The sequence below is a fragment of the Rattus norvegicus genome, chromosome 13 (assembly GCF_021556685.1).
Source record: "Rattus norvegicus strain SHRSP/BbbUtx chromosome 13, alternate assembly SHRSP_T2T, whole genome shotgun sequence".
NCBI classification, from domain to species: Eukaryota; Metazoa; Chordata; class Mammalia; order Rodentia; family Muridae; genus Rattus; species Rattus norvegicus.
In genome coordinates, this window is record NC_141546.1 from 18,610,518 (window position 1) to 18,628,659 (window position 18,142).

An 18,142-nucleotide genomic window follows, 5' to 3' on the forward strand; every position below is an offset into this window, starting at 1 on the left:
GAGCCAAATCCCCAACCCCTTGAATTTCTTATCATACAGATCTTTCACTTGCTTGGTTAAAATCACAGCAAGGTATTTTCTATTATTTGGGACTATTATGAAGGGTGTCGTTTCCCTAATTTCTTTCTCGGCTTGTTTCTCTTTTCTGTAGACGAAGGTTACTGATGTATTGGAGTTAATTTTATACCCAGCCTTTTTGCTGAAGGTGTTTATCAGGTTTACTAGTTCTCTGGTGGAATTTTTGGGATCACTTAAATATACTATCATATCATCAGCAAATACTGATATTTTGACTTCTTCCTTTCCAGTCTTTAACCGTTTGATCTACTTTTGTTGTCTGATTGCTCTGGGTTGTCTGATTTTTCTACTGGGCTTACTTTCTTCCTCCTTGCCTAGTATTCCATGGCAGTTTTGTCCACATTTTCTCCAAGAGCTCAACAGCTCACTTTTTTCTTTAATTGAGATCAGGGGATTGCAATGTCCCTTCTGCTGATACTTAATTCCCCTTTATTTCTCCCTTGGTAATGTAAAATATTATAAAATTCATTCTCTTGTGTTAAGAAATCAAGCCTGTCAAAATGTTGTAATTTTTCTCTGCTTTATAATAATAGAAACTAGTAACTAAATAAAAGCCATTAAAACAGTAATAGTTTAAACTATAAAAGTGTCATGTTGGGAGCATGGAGATGGCCCAGGTTTATGTTTTATGCTGCACAAGCATGGGAACTAAAGCCAAATCCCTAGAAGCACCCAATGTAAAGTTGAATGATGAACATCTTCCTAAGAATCAAGAAAATCCCTGATACTTGGATACCAGCATTATTTGTCAACACAGTAGTGAACAGCAAGAGAGAATATGCTGCTAATAAAGAAGAAGGTTTCCACATGTACCTTGTGTGCATACACACATACTTAGGCATATATATATATATATATATATATATATATATATATGAATACACACATTATATACCTATAAAACATATACACACATATAGACACACGATGAAAAAAGTAACAACTTTCTTTAGTCAACTCAGAAGTAAACCTGGGATCAAAACCATGGCTGAATAGATGAATGTTAGTCTCCAAAGTCCACATTTAGTGTTGATACCGAAAGTCTCATATCCTTTTACATTTTAAAAGTAGGACATCCTATAAAGCACAGCATTCGCACATGCTGATAAATACAATATGTCTACTGAGGCCTCTATGTTTTGAGCTCTTCTCTGCATTATCTTCATAGCAATCATCTCAGTGGGTGAAAGATCAGACAGCTCCAGAAATCAGCTATACTTTTCTAGACAGGTTTTGGGAATAGTCATAATATTTTATAAAAAAAGTACATAATAACTCTCCAATGTGCAGCAATGTCAAATGCTTTTTACATAGGCATTCAAAAAAGAGAAAGCAATGAATTTTGTCATATTTTTAGCTCAGTGTAGTGCTTGACAAAACTCAGAAAGACTACATACATTCAAAAAAATTACCATTACCATTACCATTACCATTACATTATAATCTCTGATTATACAGTGTTTGGCAATCTGTTCCATATGTGCAGAACTACTGTCCTGTGAATTGGTATCATTAGAGTCCTAATAGCTATTGTGGGAGGAAACTTGTTGCCATGGTTCCTAAACATGCAAATATGCTAGGGTTTACATAGTTGAAATAACTCTGAAAAATCTTAAAAAACTCCCCTTTCATAGTTCCTTTAATAGTCAGAATATTGATTTGAATTGTAAATAATATTTTTAAAGATTCATTTCATTATATTTTATATGTACGGATATTTGTACTGCATCTATGTTTATGCATCATCACATTGAAGAGAAAAGAGAGGTCAAATACCCTAGCACTGGAGTTAGAGATGGTTCTGAGCTGCAATGTAGGTGCTGAGGATGGAATGAAGGTCTTCTGGAAGAGCAACTGTTGCTCTTCAGGCAACTCAGTAAAATTTGAAAATAATATTTAATTCCTACAAAATGTTAATGCTTTTTGATTACATATAAAATCATTAGTTGCATTTTCACCTAGTAGAAAAACAGCCACAACTTGCAGAAATTGATTTTCCAATATCTTCCTCAAATATATGTGTATATGTATGTGTGGCTTGTATGCGCCTTGGTACATATGCATGATTGTATATTTGTAATTAAAGACCAGAGGTCAACATTAAGTGTCTTCCTCTATTAATCCCATGTTTTGTGCTGAATTTTCTCACTAATGATAGAATTTATCACTTCAGCTTCACTGGATGGCCACCAAGCTCCAAGGATCATCTTGATTCTGCAATTTCAGTATTGTGAATAAAGATACACACTCAGCATTAATCTGGATGTTGTGGATATGAAATTAGATTTTTATTCTTGTCCATGAAGTATTACCCACTAAACCATCTCCCTATGACTCCATTTTACTTAAACAAGTCATTTTTCTTTTTATTAAAGAAATATGCAATTGGGAAATTTAAATATCTGGATATCAAAACCAAGATGAAATTAGATTTTAGAAATTTAGATATTTAAAGAAAATTTAGGATTTTCCAGGTATACTCTATATTTTAATACCTGAAATAAACCAAAAATATAGACAACTATTTAAAATTTTGTTTTGCAGTTGAGAAAAAATAAGGTCATTAACAATAAAGTAACAGAATGTTGTCTCAAAGGGAGTATTAATATTTAAAATTACCTTAAGTTACGCTCTCAAATATCTTTATTCTTTTTGGTAACAGAATTAAAAAAGAAATAGAATTGAAAAGACAGACAGGATTAACAGGATTAATTTGATTTGATCTCATATGATATGTTCATGCATTGAAGCATGTAAGATAGTTGTATGAAGTTTCCTTAAGCTTAACAATATGTCTATTTTTTTAACCTTTAAACTTTCAAATCCCCAAATCTTGATATGAGTATATTGATAATGTCTTATAGTGAGGATCAAATTATTTTGAAAACATTATAGTCTCCGTAGTAATCTTGGGTTTTGTGCCCCAGAGAAAAGCATAACATTTCAACATTAAAGAGAGATGTCAATAGTCAGGGAAATAGAATCCAACCTCATAGCTTTGATAGAAATTTGAGAGAGGAAATACATAGTAAAGAAAAAAGGGAACCTGTGAAGTATGGAGCTGACTCAGGCTGTGAAGTACTTGCACAAAAGTATGCAGATCAAAGACAGAACCCAACACCCATTTAAAAATCTAAGCATGGTGGCACATGCCTGTAATCCCATAGTTGGGGAGACAGAGACAAAAGAACATTGAGGCTTCTTAGCTAGTAAATCTAGCTCAGTTGCTAACTTCAAGCTTCTGTGACAGACTCTGTCTCAAAAAATAAGGTGGAATATGTGCAAGATGTTTTACAGTATAAAGGCACTTGCCACCTGGTTTTTATTCTCATATTTTACTTAGTAAAAGGAAGTAAGTCACAGCCACAAGCTATTGTCTTCTGATATCAGTGTGTGCTTTGTGGTACACATACACACAACACACACACAGACACACAGACACACAGACACACACACACACACACACACACACACACACACACACACACACACACATGCACACAAATCTAAGACCAAAGGCAGTATGTAGTTTTTGAACCTCTGTTTGTTGTATCTGTCGGTGACAGGCCTGACAGGCCAGAGGAACAGGCCACAGAGTGAGGGTCCCTGTACCCTAATGCACATTACCCATTGCTGGAGCTCTCCCTACCCTATCACAGATTATTTTCCCCTTGATGTCCCTTAACTGAACCTCTGAAAAGCCGGACTTGTATACTCAAATGCTTCCTTTGAAAGAAAGCATTCACATTCAGTGGATCTTGATGCCAAAGATCCTGTCTTTGTTTTGTTGTTATTGGTGCTTGTTTTGTTTAGTTTCATTCATCAAATTGTAAGGTGCACCTCTCTGGTTTATGATTCATTTTTGTTTCTTCATACAAGTCCTTTTCATGGCTCAACTCCTTCCTTGTTGCTAAAAAGTTCAAAATAAGTAACTTCTTGAAGCACTGTTTTGTGCTATTACAAGAAGATTTGTGCCATCATCCTGATCTTGGTCCTGGTGATGATAGAATAATCTCTGACCCTCATTCTGTTGTCATGCAGACTTCAGGTGTGCGATGTCTAAGCATGACTGAGCACCAAGCCTCACCTGTCACCAGCTATATACAGACCATCTGTTAAATAAACAAATGAAGCTATGAAGGAGCCTAGTATTCTCCCAAACAGGAAAAAAAGACCGTTTGAATTGATGACTTTCTTAAGTTTGTAATCAAGAAGCATAGGGGCAGTCATTAGCTACATTTGCTAGTGGAATGCCAGTCAGCCTTGCTAGATTTCAGATAAATCAAATTACAAATTTTACAGTTGTAGCCAAATGTGATTCTAAACTCCTCCTGAGGTCTGAGGTTACTAATGTGAAAAGCCAGGTCTAGTTTATGTGCTGGTGATTTATTAGGGACTTTGTGTATGTTAGGCAAGACTTCAACCACCTGTGTTATACCCTATGTATTTAAGCATATATAAGACACTCTTAATACTTCTCAAGGTTCAGATTTCTCCTGAATATCCTACCCATGTAAATGCAAATATTCTTACTAAATTTAAAGTATAACCAACATCAATTCAATGTTGTTCTCTATTCCTGTCTTCTGTCTTTGGAATTTATCATCCTTTCTAGATCCTTCCATTTCTCTGTTGTTTTACAGTAATTCTACTTTGCTTATTTTCCCAAAGTTTTACAATACATTTTTGCAGAGATTCCATCCTCTCCTTGGCGACATCATTACAATTAAAGCAGTGATTACATAGGAACACACTCTCTCTCTCTCTCTCTCTCTCTCTCTCTCTCTCTCTCTCTCTCTCTCTCTCTCTCCATGCCATTCTCCTTAAATGGCCAGGATCAATCTTTCTTTACCTCATTTGTTATTATAACAGCATTTTCATATGTGTATGGCTTTCAAAGTGATTCCAGAGTTTGGAACAGAGTTGACTCACCATATCCATATAGCTTTTCTCAGGGAGTTAACATAATTATTTTTATATCATTGGTTCCCTAGAAGAAGTTCACTTTCCTTGCCCCTCACCTTAGGATCTCAGACAGATTTATACAAATAAAATTTGGATCTTAAAACATGAACAGAAAGAGTTGGTCTGCGCAATGCTGAGATATTTTTCCTTTAAGGTTGTGAAGTTGAGTGTGGAATGATCCTGAAATCAAAGTCAGCACTAGGTGGTTGTCTATTAGTACTGTCATATTCCCAGATAAAAATTTCTTTAACTTGTTTGCTTTGTATTGTTTTTCAGGGCAATGTCACTTTTTCCTGCTCAGAACCACAAATTGTCCCCATCACATTTGTCAATTCCAGGAGTAGTTATTTGCTGCTGCCCGGCACTCCACGAATTGATGGTCTGTCAGTGAGCTTCCAGTTTCGAACATGGAATGAGGATGGTCTGCTTCTGTCCACAGAGCTGTCTGAAAGCTCAGGGACCCTGCTGCTCATCCTGGAGGGTGGGACTCTGAGACTCCTTATTAAGAAAGTGGCAGGACATGGAACTGAAATCATCACAGGTACAGACTCTGCTGACTTGATTTGTAATTACACCTTTCCTCAGCTGCCCTCCACTCTCTTCCCATTTCCCCTGCCCTGCCTGCCTTACTGTTTTCTCCCTATCCTCTTCTCTCTTCCTCTTTCATTGCTGCTTAATTCCCCATTCTGATTTTCCTTTCCGTTGTTCATAATTTCTTCACCGAAATCAAACAAGGTTGAGGTTTTGCTAAAATTACAAAACCATACACAGGAATGAAAGGTGGTCCAGTGGTGGAAACTGTACTATAAATACAAATGAAATTGCTCTCTGTCACATGCCATAATTAGATAAACAGAAATACTTAAATCTTATTTAACTATTTGTACTTCAACAGATCTCTCAGTTGCTTCACTATAGGATCATCAGAAAAGCAGGTGTTGGATTTCACATCCATGAGTATTTATTACATTCTATACCACCTGCCTACTTGTTCCTGTGTACAGATTTCTAACATTGTGTCATCTTTAACATGGTTGCCCCAGGTAAAAGCTGTTTTTCAAACTTTACACATTAGGAAATGACAGGTTACAGAAATGTCTCTAGAATCACAAGTTCCAAAATGGCAGAGCTGAGAATTCACTTAGAATTTGTCTGGCTTCCATGGTCATATTTCTACAGTATCCCAGAGTGTTTTTACAGTCCCACATTTTAAAATAATTGGTATGATTTACCATTGTATTTTTAAGTACATTTTAAAGGTACTGAGTATGTAATGTTATATGCAGCTTCAGAATAGGATGAGACTTTTCTAAATGTTCCTCAGTGGTTGTATATGTGTGTTTGTGTGTATGTGTGTGTGTGTGTGTGTGTGTGTGTGCATGTGTATGTGTGTGTGTGTATGTGTGTTTATATGATGCATGCTGTATATAATACATTTGTCTGGATATGTACATATTGAAGCCAGAAGAGTGAATTTTAGGAGGAGTTGCATGCAACTGTGAGCTATATAACATGGGCGCTAGGAACCGATTTAGCCAAGTCAAATCTTCAACTGCAGTGCTGTACAATATCATCCAGGACAAAGTTAACTACAATGCATTATTCACTGTCTAAATGGCTTTCGTCTCCGATTGATACATGAATTTTATTACTCAATTTCTCTAGATAAAATTAAGTTAAATACTGAAGTGTATGATATACGAGTCAACAATCTGGTTAGGCTCTGACAGAACCTCAACTGCATATAAATGTTAGGGCAGCACAGCTGAAAGTCATTGCATGTCCTACCCTATCACTCTCTATGTTATTCTCCTGACACAGGGTCTCTCACTGAAACAGAAAGAATTTATTTTAGCTCACAAGTTGAGGGCACAGTCCTGGTGGTAAGAGATTGAGGAAGCTGGTTGGTCACGTGTTATCTGCATTTCAGAAACAGAGATATAAATGTTAAGCTCAGTTTCTCCTATATATTGAGTCCAAGACTCCAGCCAATGGAATTTTGCCACCCAAACTCAGGTTCAGTCTTTCCCCCTATATTAACCCATTGTAAAAACTCTTTCCTAGGATTACTCCAAATTGACTCTGAATCCTATCAAGCTTTCACTCAATAATAACTGTTACAACACCAAAAATTAATATTTTGTAACCTAATTGTGGGTATGACAACCTGTCATTTCTGCCATAGTCTGTGATTTAGATGCGATGAAATAATGACTGTCCATGCTTAAGTGAGTTAATTTGGCAAATGTGTCTCAATAAACAGGTGTAAGTCACTGGAGATCAGCTGAGAGTCGATTACAGGCAAGGCAAAGAAAATTATTATTTTCTAAGCTTCTGAGACCAATCACTCGGAAAAGTGTTCGTATTTGAAACACAGGAATCAGAATTTGATCCCAAGACACCATAAAAAGTTGGCTATGATGACACACACTTGTATGTTCAGCCTGGGGTGGTTTGGAATAAGTTGATCGTTATCTTGCTGGCCACCAAGGTTAGCTTAATCAGTAAGTGATAGGCCAATATTAAAACTTGGCCCAAAGGAGGCAGATTGTGTTTCTTAAACTAATATCTAAGGCTGTCTTTGGAATCAAATTGTGGGCTTACATGCTCATACTGCTTTCACACAATTACACATGAGCAATCATAAATTTGTTTCTAAAATTATGACAACTACCAGTAAAAAAATACCTGAAACACTTGGCATAGTGTTGAGAAGCTGATTAATAAATGCCCATTCCTTCCATACTTATTCAGGGCCACTCGGTGCAAGGGCCTCATTCCACAGAGTTGTAAAAGTTAGTAAGAGATAAATAACAGCCAAAATAGTGAGTACAGATTTTTATTGCTTTAGATTTCTAAACAAAAGTATTTTAAAAATAATTGAGATCTTACTAGATTTATGAGAGGAAAATAATAATAAATAAATGCCCATTATCTCAGTAACCTCTGTGTGTGTGTGTGTGTGTGTGTGTGTGTGTGTGTGTGTGTGTACGTACATGGGTGTGAGTATGCACATATGTATGTATGTGTACATGTGGATGTTATATGTGCATACCTATGCATTCCAGAGTTACATATAAACAGAAGTCAGAGTAAGTGTGGGGCACTTGCTTTATCATTCGTTGCTTTATTTCCAAAAGAGAGGATCTCTAACTAAACCTGAAATAAAGTTGACAGTAACAAAAACCCCAAATCCTCCTGTCTACACCTTTCATATAGTTGGGGTTGCAGACCCCCATGTGGCCACATGTGGTTTTTGATGAACTTCAGATTCCATATCAGATCCTGAGACTTGCTCAGACTTCTAATCTAATGAGCCAAGTCTTCAGAAAGCTTTGAGGGCCAGCAAGTCTACCCTTGAGATATTGTGTTTTATAAAGCAGTGTGATGCTGTTTATTGATTCCTTAGAATATCCAGATTTTAGAGACCTACCTCTTTCTAGGTTAGGATTTCCCATATGTCTGAGAGGGAAGTTGATTCTAGGAGAAAGGATAGCACAGACATATCTGCTGCCTTTCTGCATACAAATTTTCCTACAAGGACACTGCAGATCCAAAATATTTAGGATCTTTTGCAGTGAAAGAGAAGAAAAAGCTTGCAAAGTAAATATGCACCCTACATAGAAAGAGTCTGAATTCCCTTATTCTGGATGATGGCATTTGATGAAGACAAAAGACAATAATACCATGCCTAACTTGCATGTGTTTTTATTTCTTTTTGTTAAAGGCTCATTCATATGAGTGTCAAAAAAGATAAAGGGTCTTCTTTTCATGGGCTTTTATCCATCAAAGAGTTGAGGCTGGATACAGTCAGTATTTCACAGGACCTGGTGCTCAGGCAAGACCTCATCACAAGAATGCATAGGAAACAAATCTCATCAAACTTCATGATAGGATCATCTTAAGACATGCAGACCTAGAAAAACAGTGTATGACTTAGATGGCGAGCTAAAGAAATTATGTCAAAATTTACCCTAAGGCCTTTTGTTCAGAATGTAATATTAACTTTTTGTATGATGTCTTTGTGAATGAGTATTGACCTAATTTGTCCCCAAGTCCTTGTAGAAAGGGCTTCAAGAAACTTTAGTGTTCCAAGTCATGCTCTCTCTGGCTCAGAGTTTCCTTCCCGTTAGCGTGATATAATACCCAATGAAAGCAACATAAGGAGGAATGCTTACTTTACCTCACAGTTTCAGGGTAAATCCCGCACAGCAGAAAAGGAGTGACTGAAGCATCTTGATAGAAATGGTCCCATGGCATTCATCCTTAAGATGTAGAGAGATGGGTTTGTGGTTAGTTTGTCTTCTCTTTTATACAGTTCAAAATCCTAAGCTAAAGAATAATGTTACCAACAGTGTGATAATTTTCCTAACTAATGATAAGGTAACCCCTTACCAGCATGCATAGAGGCTAACCTTACAAAGGAATCCCTCACAGATAGACCCAGAAGTTTGCCTTTGAAGTAATTTTAGATCCTGTGAGGTTGATAATTAATGCCATGTGGTTGCCTTGAGGAAAGAGGTAAGTGAAATCAATCAGAACACAGAAACTTTTAGACTTGAATTTGTTTTTATTGTCAATTCCTTATATACCACATGTAAAGAAGACCATGATTGATGTGAATGGACTATGGAACAACTGTGATGGGATAATAAAAACATGTTCTTACTAGATCTAAAGTTGTGTCTTTCATTTCCAAATGTTTTTCTCAGTGCAGTCATTCTTGAGTTAGGTAGAGTTCAGGCAAGGTAGCAGGAATATCTACTATTTTCTTTTATATAATAGACACCCATTATACATTTACTAAGTTTGATATTAAGTGTCATAATATATACATATTAATATATCAATATATATTTGTGAGAATTTTGTATATAACATGTATTTTGCTAGTATCGTGAATGTGATATATCTTCTTATATTGCTATTTACCTTCAGTCTTCGTTTTTCAGATGAGGTATCCATTTTAACCTGTTATTCACTAGATTGGCTAGATTGGCCAGCAAATCCCAGGACACAGCTATATATATGTACTAGTGCTGGTGTTATAGGCCTAGGCTACCAAGCTCATATTTTAAAAGTGTTTCGGTACTCTGAATTCAAGTACTTTTGTGTCCATAACATACACTTTGCCCTCTAACCTATCAACAGGCCCTCTTAGATATATATGCATATTTTTATTCCTAATGATTCTGGGGTCAGATTATAGTCCATGACAAGGACTGAGGTGATATGGGATCTATGTCAGGAAGGGCAACTGCCCTTCCAGAGACTTGGCCCCATTCTACACAGCCCTGTCTATTGCAGACCTCTGTACCTATGGCTACATTCTGAAACTCAGACACAATATAGGTACAGAAAACAGTCAAGGCATCACAGTTCAGAGTGAGGTTGGCTAAGTCCACTCAGGAACTGGAAAGCCTATATAGGCAAACTTAGATGAATAAAAGAGACTGGGTCTTCTTATTTCCCCATTCATGGTTTGTCGTCCTTTACTAAGTCTCTGGAGGCACTGGGCCATTTGATACTGAGAACTCAGCACTTGTTCTTTCAGGAACACTTACCATTTTCTTTTATTTCTTCTTCTTCTCTGCTGTCCTTCCACTCTCTCCTTCCTTCTACTATCCTCTACTTCTCTACACGTTTTTCCCTGCCCTATCTTCTCATCTTCCTCCTTTTCTCCCTATGCTCCTCCCCATTTCTTCTTCCCTCTTCTTTCTTCCTTTTTATCTTTCTTCTTCTTTCTTTCTTTCTTTCTTTCTTTCTTTCTTTCTTTTTTCTTTCTTCTTCCCTTCTTTTCTTCTTTTGGTTTTTCAAGACAAGACAGGATCTTACTACATAGCTTACTTATACTTGAAATCCAAATTCTGTTGCCTCATTCTTCTGAATGCTTTGGCTATGGTAATGAATTGCCACACTAGCCTCACATGGTATCATTTTAATCCTTGTGTATATGATTCCCTTATTATGGCCTCTTTTGTTTATGTGTAGTACTGCATGCATGTTTGTCTCATACTCCATGTGTGGAGTTTTAGGAGACTCTTGTGTTTCAATCCTTGCTTCTGACTTGTTTAAGACAGGGTCGTTGTTCTTTGTAGTGCCTACAAGGCTAGCAGGCCTAGAAGCTACCAGGAACAGTGTAGGGGATTGTTGACATGGGGGAGGGGGCAGTGGGGGGGAATGGGAGGTGGATGGGGAGGGGAACACCCATATAGAAGGGGAGGCAGAGGAGTTATGGGGCTGATGGACAGGAAACCAGGAAAGGGAATAACATTTGAAAAGTAAATAAGAAATGCCCAAGAAGGAACACCCATTCAGAGCCTGCCCCACATGTGGCCCATACATATACAGCCACCAAACTAGATAAGATGGATGAAGCAAAGAAGTGCAGGCGAACAGGAACCGGATGTAGATCTCTCCAGAAAGATACAGCCAGAATATAGCAAATACATAGGCGAATGCCATTATTAAACGACTGAACTAAGAACGGGACCCCTGTTGAAGGAATTAGAGAAAGGACTGAAAGAGCTTGAAGGGGCTTGAGACCCCATATGAACAACAATGCCAACCAACCAGAGCTTCCAGGGACTAAGCCACTACCCAAAGACTATATACATGGACTGACCCTGGGCTCCAACTGCCTAGGTAACAATGAATAGCCTAGTAAGAGCACCAGTGGAAGGGGAAGCCCTTGGTCCTGCCAAGACTAAACCCCCAGGGAACATGATTGTTGGGGGGAGGGCGGTAATGAGGGGAGGACGAGGAGGGGAACACCCATAGAGAAGGGGAGGGGGAGAGGTTAGGGGGATGTTGCCCTGGAAACTGGGAAAGGGAATAACAATCGAAATGTAAATAAATACCCAAGTTAATAAAGATGAAAAAAATAAAATGCCCAGTTTAATAAAAATGGAAGAAAAAAAGAAAAAAAGAGAGAGAAAGACCTTGGTTAATTTTATAAACAAGACTTTAAATGTCATTTTAAACATTAATTAATAGGAAGTGAAAAGTAGCTCTGTTGTGCTTCTCTTCAAAATCATGGGTACTTCACATTGTTTTGATTTGTCTTATGGGAAAAGTTAAGGCAGTGAGAAAGGAAGTATGAAGATCCAGTCTTCAAAATAACTATTATTTTGGTTTTTTCCCCCTTTATACAGCAGCAGAGGAAAACACTAGAGAACAGAGTTTGGGGCCAGATACTATCATATCAGAAATGCATGTATCTATCAGACTGAATATAGCGACACCGTTTGGTCATCTATATAGAATTAGGAGACAAGTACTTAAATATGAGTGTTTTTCTGATAATATCCAGTTAGTTCTATTTAATGGATATTCTATTTGACTCATATTTTTAAAAATTTTAGTGTACAATCACTATTTAACAGATGTATTCAGATATGAATTTTAAAAGAGAGAAAGAGCTAGTAGTGATTTAAGAAAACATTTGTATTATAGCCATTATATGTTGTAAAATAGGTCAAACCTAAGAAGGAGTAGTCCTCAGAGGATGTATTAATTACATCTTAGGCACTGGAGATAAGTGGTAGGGATATGGATATAGTACAAGAATGGAATTATTCACCCAGATTAATACTAGTGGTTAGATTGTTATAGTGTACAGTCTCACAATTGACATTAATAGTGGTTCCCCTAATATTGTCCCATTTATATAAGCCATTGTGACTAGTCTCTATCTGCACATCAAGAAAACAGGATTAGTCTAAGGATCCCATTCTCAGCTTCAAATAAATAATAATTAATGGCTTACTGTTTTAGTAAAAATGATGTTGATGAGAAAATCCCATTAGTGAGAGCAAATAAACACTGGTTCAAGTACTTTGACTATCACAGAAAGCTGTCTGATTGAGCAGAATTCAGGCTTCCATGGGCAGAACTGTGTAGAAAGGTTCCAGCTTATGAGAAATTGAAAAATGCAGATACTGGTCTTTCATGATGTCTAGTTTCAAATATGTTGCTGTTATAAAACACTCTGACCACAGGGAGGATGGAGTTTACTTTGTCCTACAAGTCATAGTCCATCCTTGAGGGAAATTGAGGCAACTCAAGCAGGACCTTGAAGGAAAACGAATGGAAGGCTGCTGCTTACTGAATCACTCTCAGGATCATGCTAAGCACCATCACTCCAGTGAATGGAACCCCCCACAGTCAACTGGATCCACCTGTGTCAATAAATAAACAAACTATTCTCCACAGATATATAAGTCAACATGATCACAGCAATCCTTTAACTAAGACTCCCTTTTAGATGACTCTGGACTATGTCAAGCTTACAGCAAAAGCTACCTAGATACAAGGCATCAAGCCAAAGTTGTAAATATTTACCAGCCTAGCGGTCTTTGTAGCTTTCTCAGGGTTGATAAATGAAAATGATAAAATTGAATTTCTTGGTTCACTTCCTTTTCTCCATGTTTACTGTAATGTGGATCCGAGAAATTTAGATTATTATCATTAATATTGGACAGAATAATCTAGTGGCCACATAAACCCTCATTTTCTTTCCAGCTTCTGAGCTTACACTTCAGTAATTACTTTATGTAATCAAGCTTGCTTCTCTTTAATTGAATTTTTATAAGCCTGTATTACACACAGGTGACTAGGTAGAGGCTGAATGAAAGTTATATCTTCTAGCAGAGTCGAAGTATCAGGAAAGACACAAGGTATGAGAGGGAAGGAATACTTTTGCTTTCGTCCTTAAAATAAATAGAATTTGACCAAGCAATGAATACAGAGAAAGGCCTTCCAATTAGAAAAGAAACTGGCTGAAAATCAGCTGTATAAAGTTCCATGATCATTTCAGATTTCTGGAGGTAAAAGGGCAGAATAGGATATGTGCTTGGAGGTAGAGCTTGTCAGGGATGAATTACACTTTAGAGAATAGAGCTATTCTCAGGCTTGAACATAATTTTAGCATGCAGAACCTAAAACTGTACATGTATGCCTGTACTAGAAAAATACCACTGTCACACTCACCTCACTTTTCAGTCAGACACTAATGATAACCACACCAGACGGTCACCCTCTCACATTTTGATAAAGCCTTTCATATCCATGGTTCTTTGAATCATAGACCATGTTTGTACAAGTAGGGAAGATTGACCCTGTCATTTATGGGCAATACAGTGTTACGCTGTTACAATCAGTCTTGCGCTGATATTTGGCTCTGCAGTTTCAGCTGCTTGGATGTTTCATCAATCAAGGAGCAACTGGAGAAGGCAGGGCATGGTCCTGTGGATGCCACAGGAGACATAGAAACATGACACACACTCTGACCCTCAGCCACTTTTCATTCCACTCGAAACAGAAGGCTTGCACAAACAAATTGTTAATTAATAACACAATGTTGTTAATAATATGACCTAAATAAATGGATTTGACATTGGATGCTACAGATACTTATAAAAATTGCTGAGGAGCAGTGTATCCATGTTTACGATTCATTGTTTATTAGTCTATAATAACATGCTTCATTACAGCATTTGCATACATTCATATAGGTATTTATATCAAGACTACCCCCCTTGTCATCTTCAGTTTCTCTTCCTCTTAAAGTTCCAGTTCTTCTTCCCAAATGGTGCTACTCCAATGTCTCCTTTTTAGTGAACCAACAAAATTAATGAAAATTTCTTACACAGAAACACGTGGGAGAGGTTCTTTTTAGGAGCATAAACATGTTAGCAGTAGACACACCACTTAGGGAAAAATGTCTCCTCCCCTCTCCTATTATTTGTTCTCACTAATGGGATGAGGCACTGTTAACTGCCTAGAATTCTCTTCCCTCTCCATGGCAGAATGTTGATGGACTCAGTCTTAGACATGCTAGTTTTACTAATCAACTCCCAGCAGCTGCAGTTACCTGCATAATGTTGATGCATTTAAGTTAATATATCATTCATTAGTAAATTTTAATCTGCTTTGATATATAAGTTACTACAGTCTACTTTCAAGAGATACCTTCCCCCATTCATACAGTTTATGAAAAGGATTCATGCAGAGAAAATGAGCTTTAAAACTGGAAGATGGATGTGGACAATGGTGGAATCAGAAAGTATAGATGTAGCAGAGAAAAGATGTATCCTGTCTGTCAGTTCAGTGATTTACATGGAAAATTGAATGTTCTAATTTAACTTAATAGAGACCTTGTGATGGGATGGATATTGGGAAATAAAAAATGGATTAAACTTGACTCATAAAGGAATGAACTTCCAAGATAAACAAGAGGCTTTATTCTCTTGCTCCACAATACACCTTAGGGGTATGTGCTCTGAAGACATGACATGTTTCCTCCTTGGCTGGGTCTGATTCCCTATGTCAATAATCATGGAACTGAGAGGCAGAAGAAGGGAGACTGTGAGTTTGAGACTAGCCTGGCCAACAGTACAATGTTATGTAAAAACCAAAGACTAGGATAACATTTAGTGCTGCTGGACTAGATATGACTTGTTGGTACAAGGCTGCAGCATTTGTCCCCAGACACATGCATATATATATATAAAACATATATATATATATATATATATATATATAATCTCTTGTTACTTAAATAACTTGTAACAAACTCAGGCAGGAAATAGGACACAGAGAATGATCATCCATCCTAGCTTTGATGATAGAAAGGAAAGCGTTAGAGGTGCTGGGAAGGACTTTTTAGGTAAACTGCTTATACTACAAACTTGAGGTCCTGACATTGGTCCTACCACCTAGGAATATATCTTAGGTGAACCAACAAAGCCATTTAACAGTGCCAGGGAGGTGGAATCCGTAAAGCAAGAGCCAGAGGCAGAGCCAGAGGCAGAATCAGAGGCAGAGGATGACCCAGAGACAGAGGAATGCTAACTGACAATCTGTCTAGCAGAGTTAGCCAGTAAACTATAGGTTCAGTGGGATTAAAGATTTAATCTTTAATCTCAAAGATCAAAGTGAAAAGAGGATGAGTAGGTATCCGATGTCAACTTCTGCCTTCCATGAGAACATGTGCACTCACTTGCACACCCACACACACATCAACATATGCATGTGTAAAGGAGAACAGGAAAATGTTAATGAATGTGTACTCCAGTCTACGATACAAGGAAGAGTTAATGGTTTACTGGGTATATACAAATGCTGTCCAAGGAAAGAATGACTCAGGTAACAGATTATAAAGGTTCCAATGGTGATATTTTCTTATACCATGTAATTGGAATTTCAAGATTGTCTTATTCTCTTATTTCTTTATTCTATTCTTGGTTCTTGCAAAATTTGAAAGTACCTTTGAACTGATAAGTAGAATTAGATTATGATATATTTCTATGGAAATACAGCTAAATTAGATTTAATGAGGTATAGAAAGCCTATAACATCTTAGTCGTGCCCCAGTATAATGTGTATCTTTTCAAGAGGAGCAAGCATGTTTTGAAAGATTAAGATATAATCCATGTTCCCTGATATAATAAGTTGCAGGGTTTTAAGTAAGGGGTAATACGTAGAAAAAAGTCTGCAGCAGGTTCATCCAGTGGTAAAAGTGAAAGGGTCTGTGTCCCACCCTGCCTCTGTGTGTGACTGATACACCAATGAATTAATGCCCTAAGCACAAATAACTACTCTTTCTCTGTATAAGCAAAAAGACTGCCTTTAAAAGTGGGTATAGCAGTATTTACTCATAATCTATGGCTGGGTAATCAAAGACTGATCGATTGCTGGGGCTCCGTGTCTAGATAGCCTAGCCAAATCAGTGAGACTAAGGCCATAGAGACCTTATCTTTAAAATTCAAGGTGGAGGGTCTGCAGATATGAAGGTTCAGCAGTTAAGAGCTACTAGCTACTAGCCTCTAAATACTCTTGCAGAAGACCCAGTTTCAAATCCGAACATGCACATGATGGCTTACAACCATCTCTTACTCAAATTCCAGAGGATCTGATGTCCTTTTGTGTGGAAACTGGGCATATAGGAGTCTATAGACATACATACAGGCAAAATGTTCACATAGAAAATGAAAAGTAATTAGAAGATCAAGTTGTCTGCATGTATGGAGACGTTCATGTTTACCCATACACATAGAAAACAAACAAACAAACACACACACACACACACACACACACACACACACACACACACAAAACCAAAATATAAAATCAAAATTTTAAGTTCAAGTGGTCAAGTGGGAGTAGAAAGAACTAAATACATTTGGGGAATTGTGTTGTGGTTCCCCAAAGGGAGTAATATAGAGTTACCAGGTAACTCAGAAATGTCACACACATGTTATTCATAAGAGCATAGAGAACACTCATGTGAATTCCTCAAATATACCTAACATAATTCTTCACACTAATTTAAACTGATAGCAAAACAAATATTAATAAGGTTTAATGAATAAATAAACACATAATGAAATGTCTTTACAATGGATTATAATTGAGCCACAAATATATACTTTGCTTTCCATATGGTTTAACTGTATACCCTTTAAGCTAAGTAACTCAGCAACAAATTAGACTACACTGTACGCTGTATTTTTGAAAGCTCAAAAAAGACAAATTCTTAGAGAAAGGTGACAGATTAATGAGTAGGACCAGTGTTAATGAATGGAAAATTATTTTAAAATTGATAATTTTAAATGGTTTCTGAAATCTGACCATCCTAAAGTATTTTGAGTTGTAAACTCTAAGTAGATGAAATACATGATATATGAATCATATTTCAAAAGAACAGTTATAATATAAAATATGCTGACCAGACACAGTCGTATTTGCACTATGATTGAGGCACTAGCATTTGGGAGGCTGGGGAAGGGTGATTGTAAAAGAGACAATGATGCTATATTTCTGTCTGCAAGCATGGCAAAATATGATTAATAGTATCAGGGGATAGCTATCTCACATGGGATGGATCCCAAGTTGGGGCAGTCATTGGATGTTTGTTCCCTCAGTCTCTCCTCCATCTCTATCCCTGCACAATTTATAGAAAAGGCAAGTTTTGGGTTGAAGGTTTTGTGGGTGGTGTGTTATATCCCTCTCCCTCCCCTGAAAATCCTGCCTGGCTACAGGAGAAGCTACCTCAGACTCTGGCAGGAATCTCAGCTAGGGCCACTCCCATAGATTC

At 37.2% G+C, this 18,142-nt stretch overlaps 1 protein-coding gene across 3 annotated transcripts in view; it reads left to right on the forward strand.

The window, feature by feature from the left end:
- Cntnap5b (contactin associated protein family member 5B) overlaps positions 1-18,142 on the forward strand; it is a 903,684-nt gene that overhangs the window by 424,493 nt on the left and 461,049 nt on the right. For all 3 annotated transcript variants that reach the window (XM_087580549.1, NM_001047873.2, XM_087580550.1), the window contains 1 exon segment: positions 5,320-5,584. In XM_087580549.1, the coding sequence (XP_087436675.1) occupies positions 5,320-5,584 (265 nt within the window).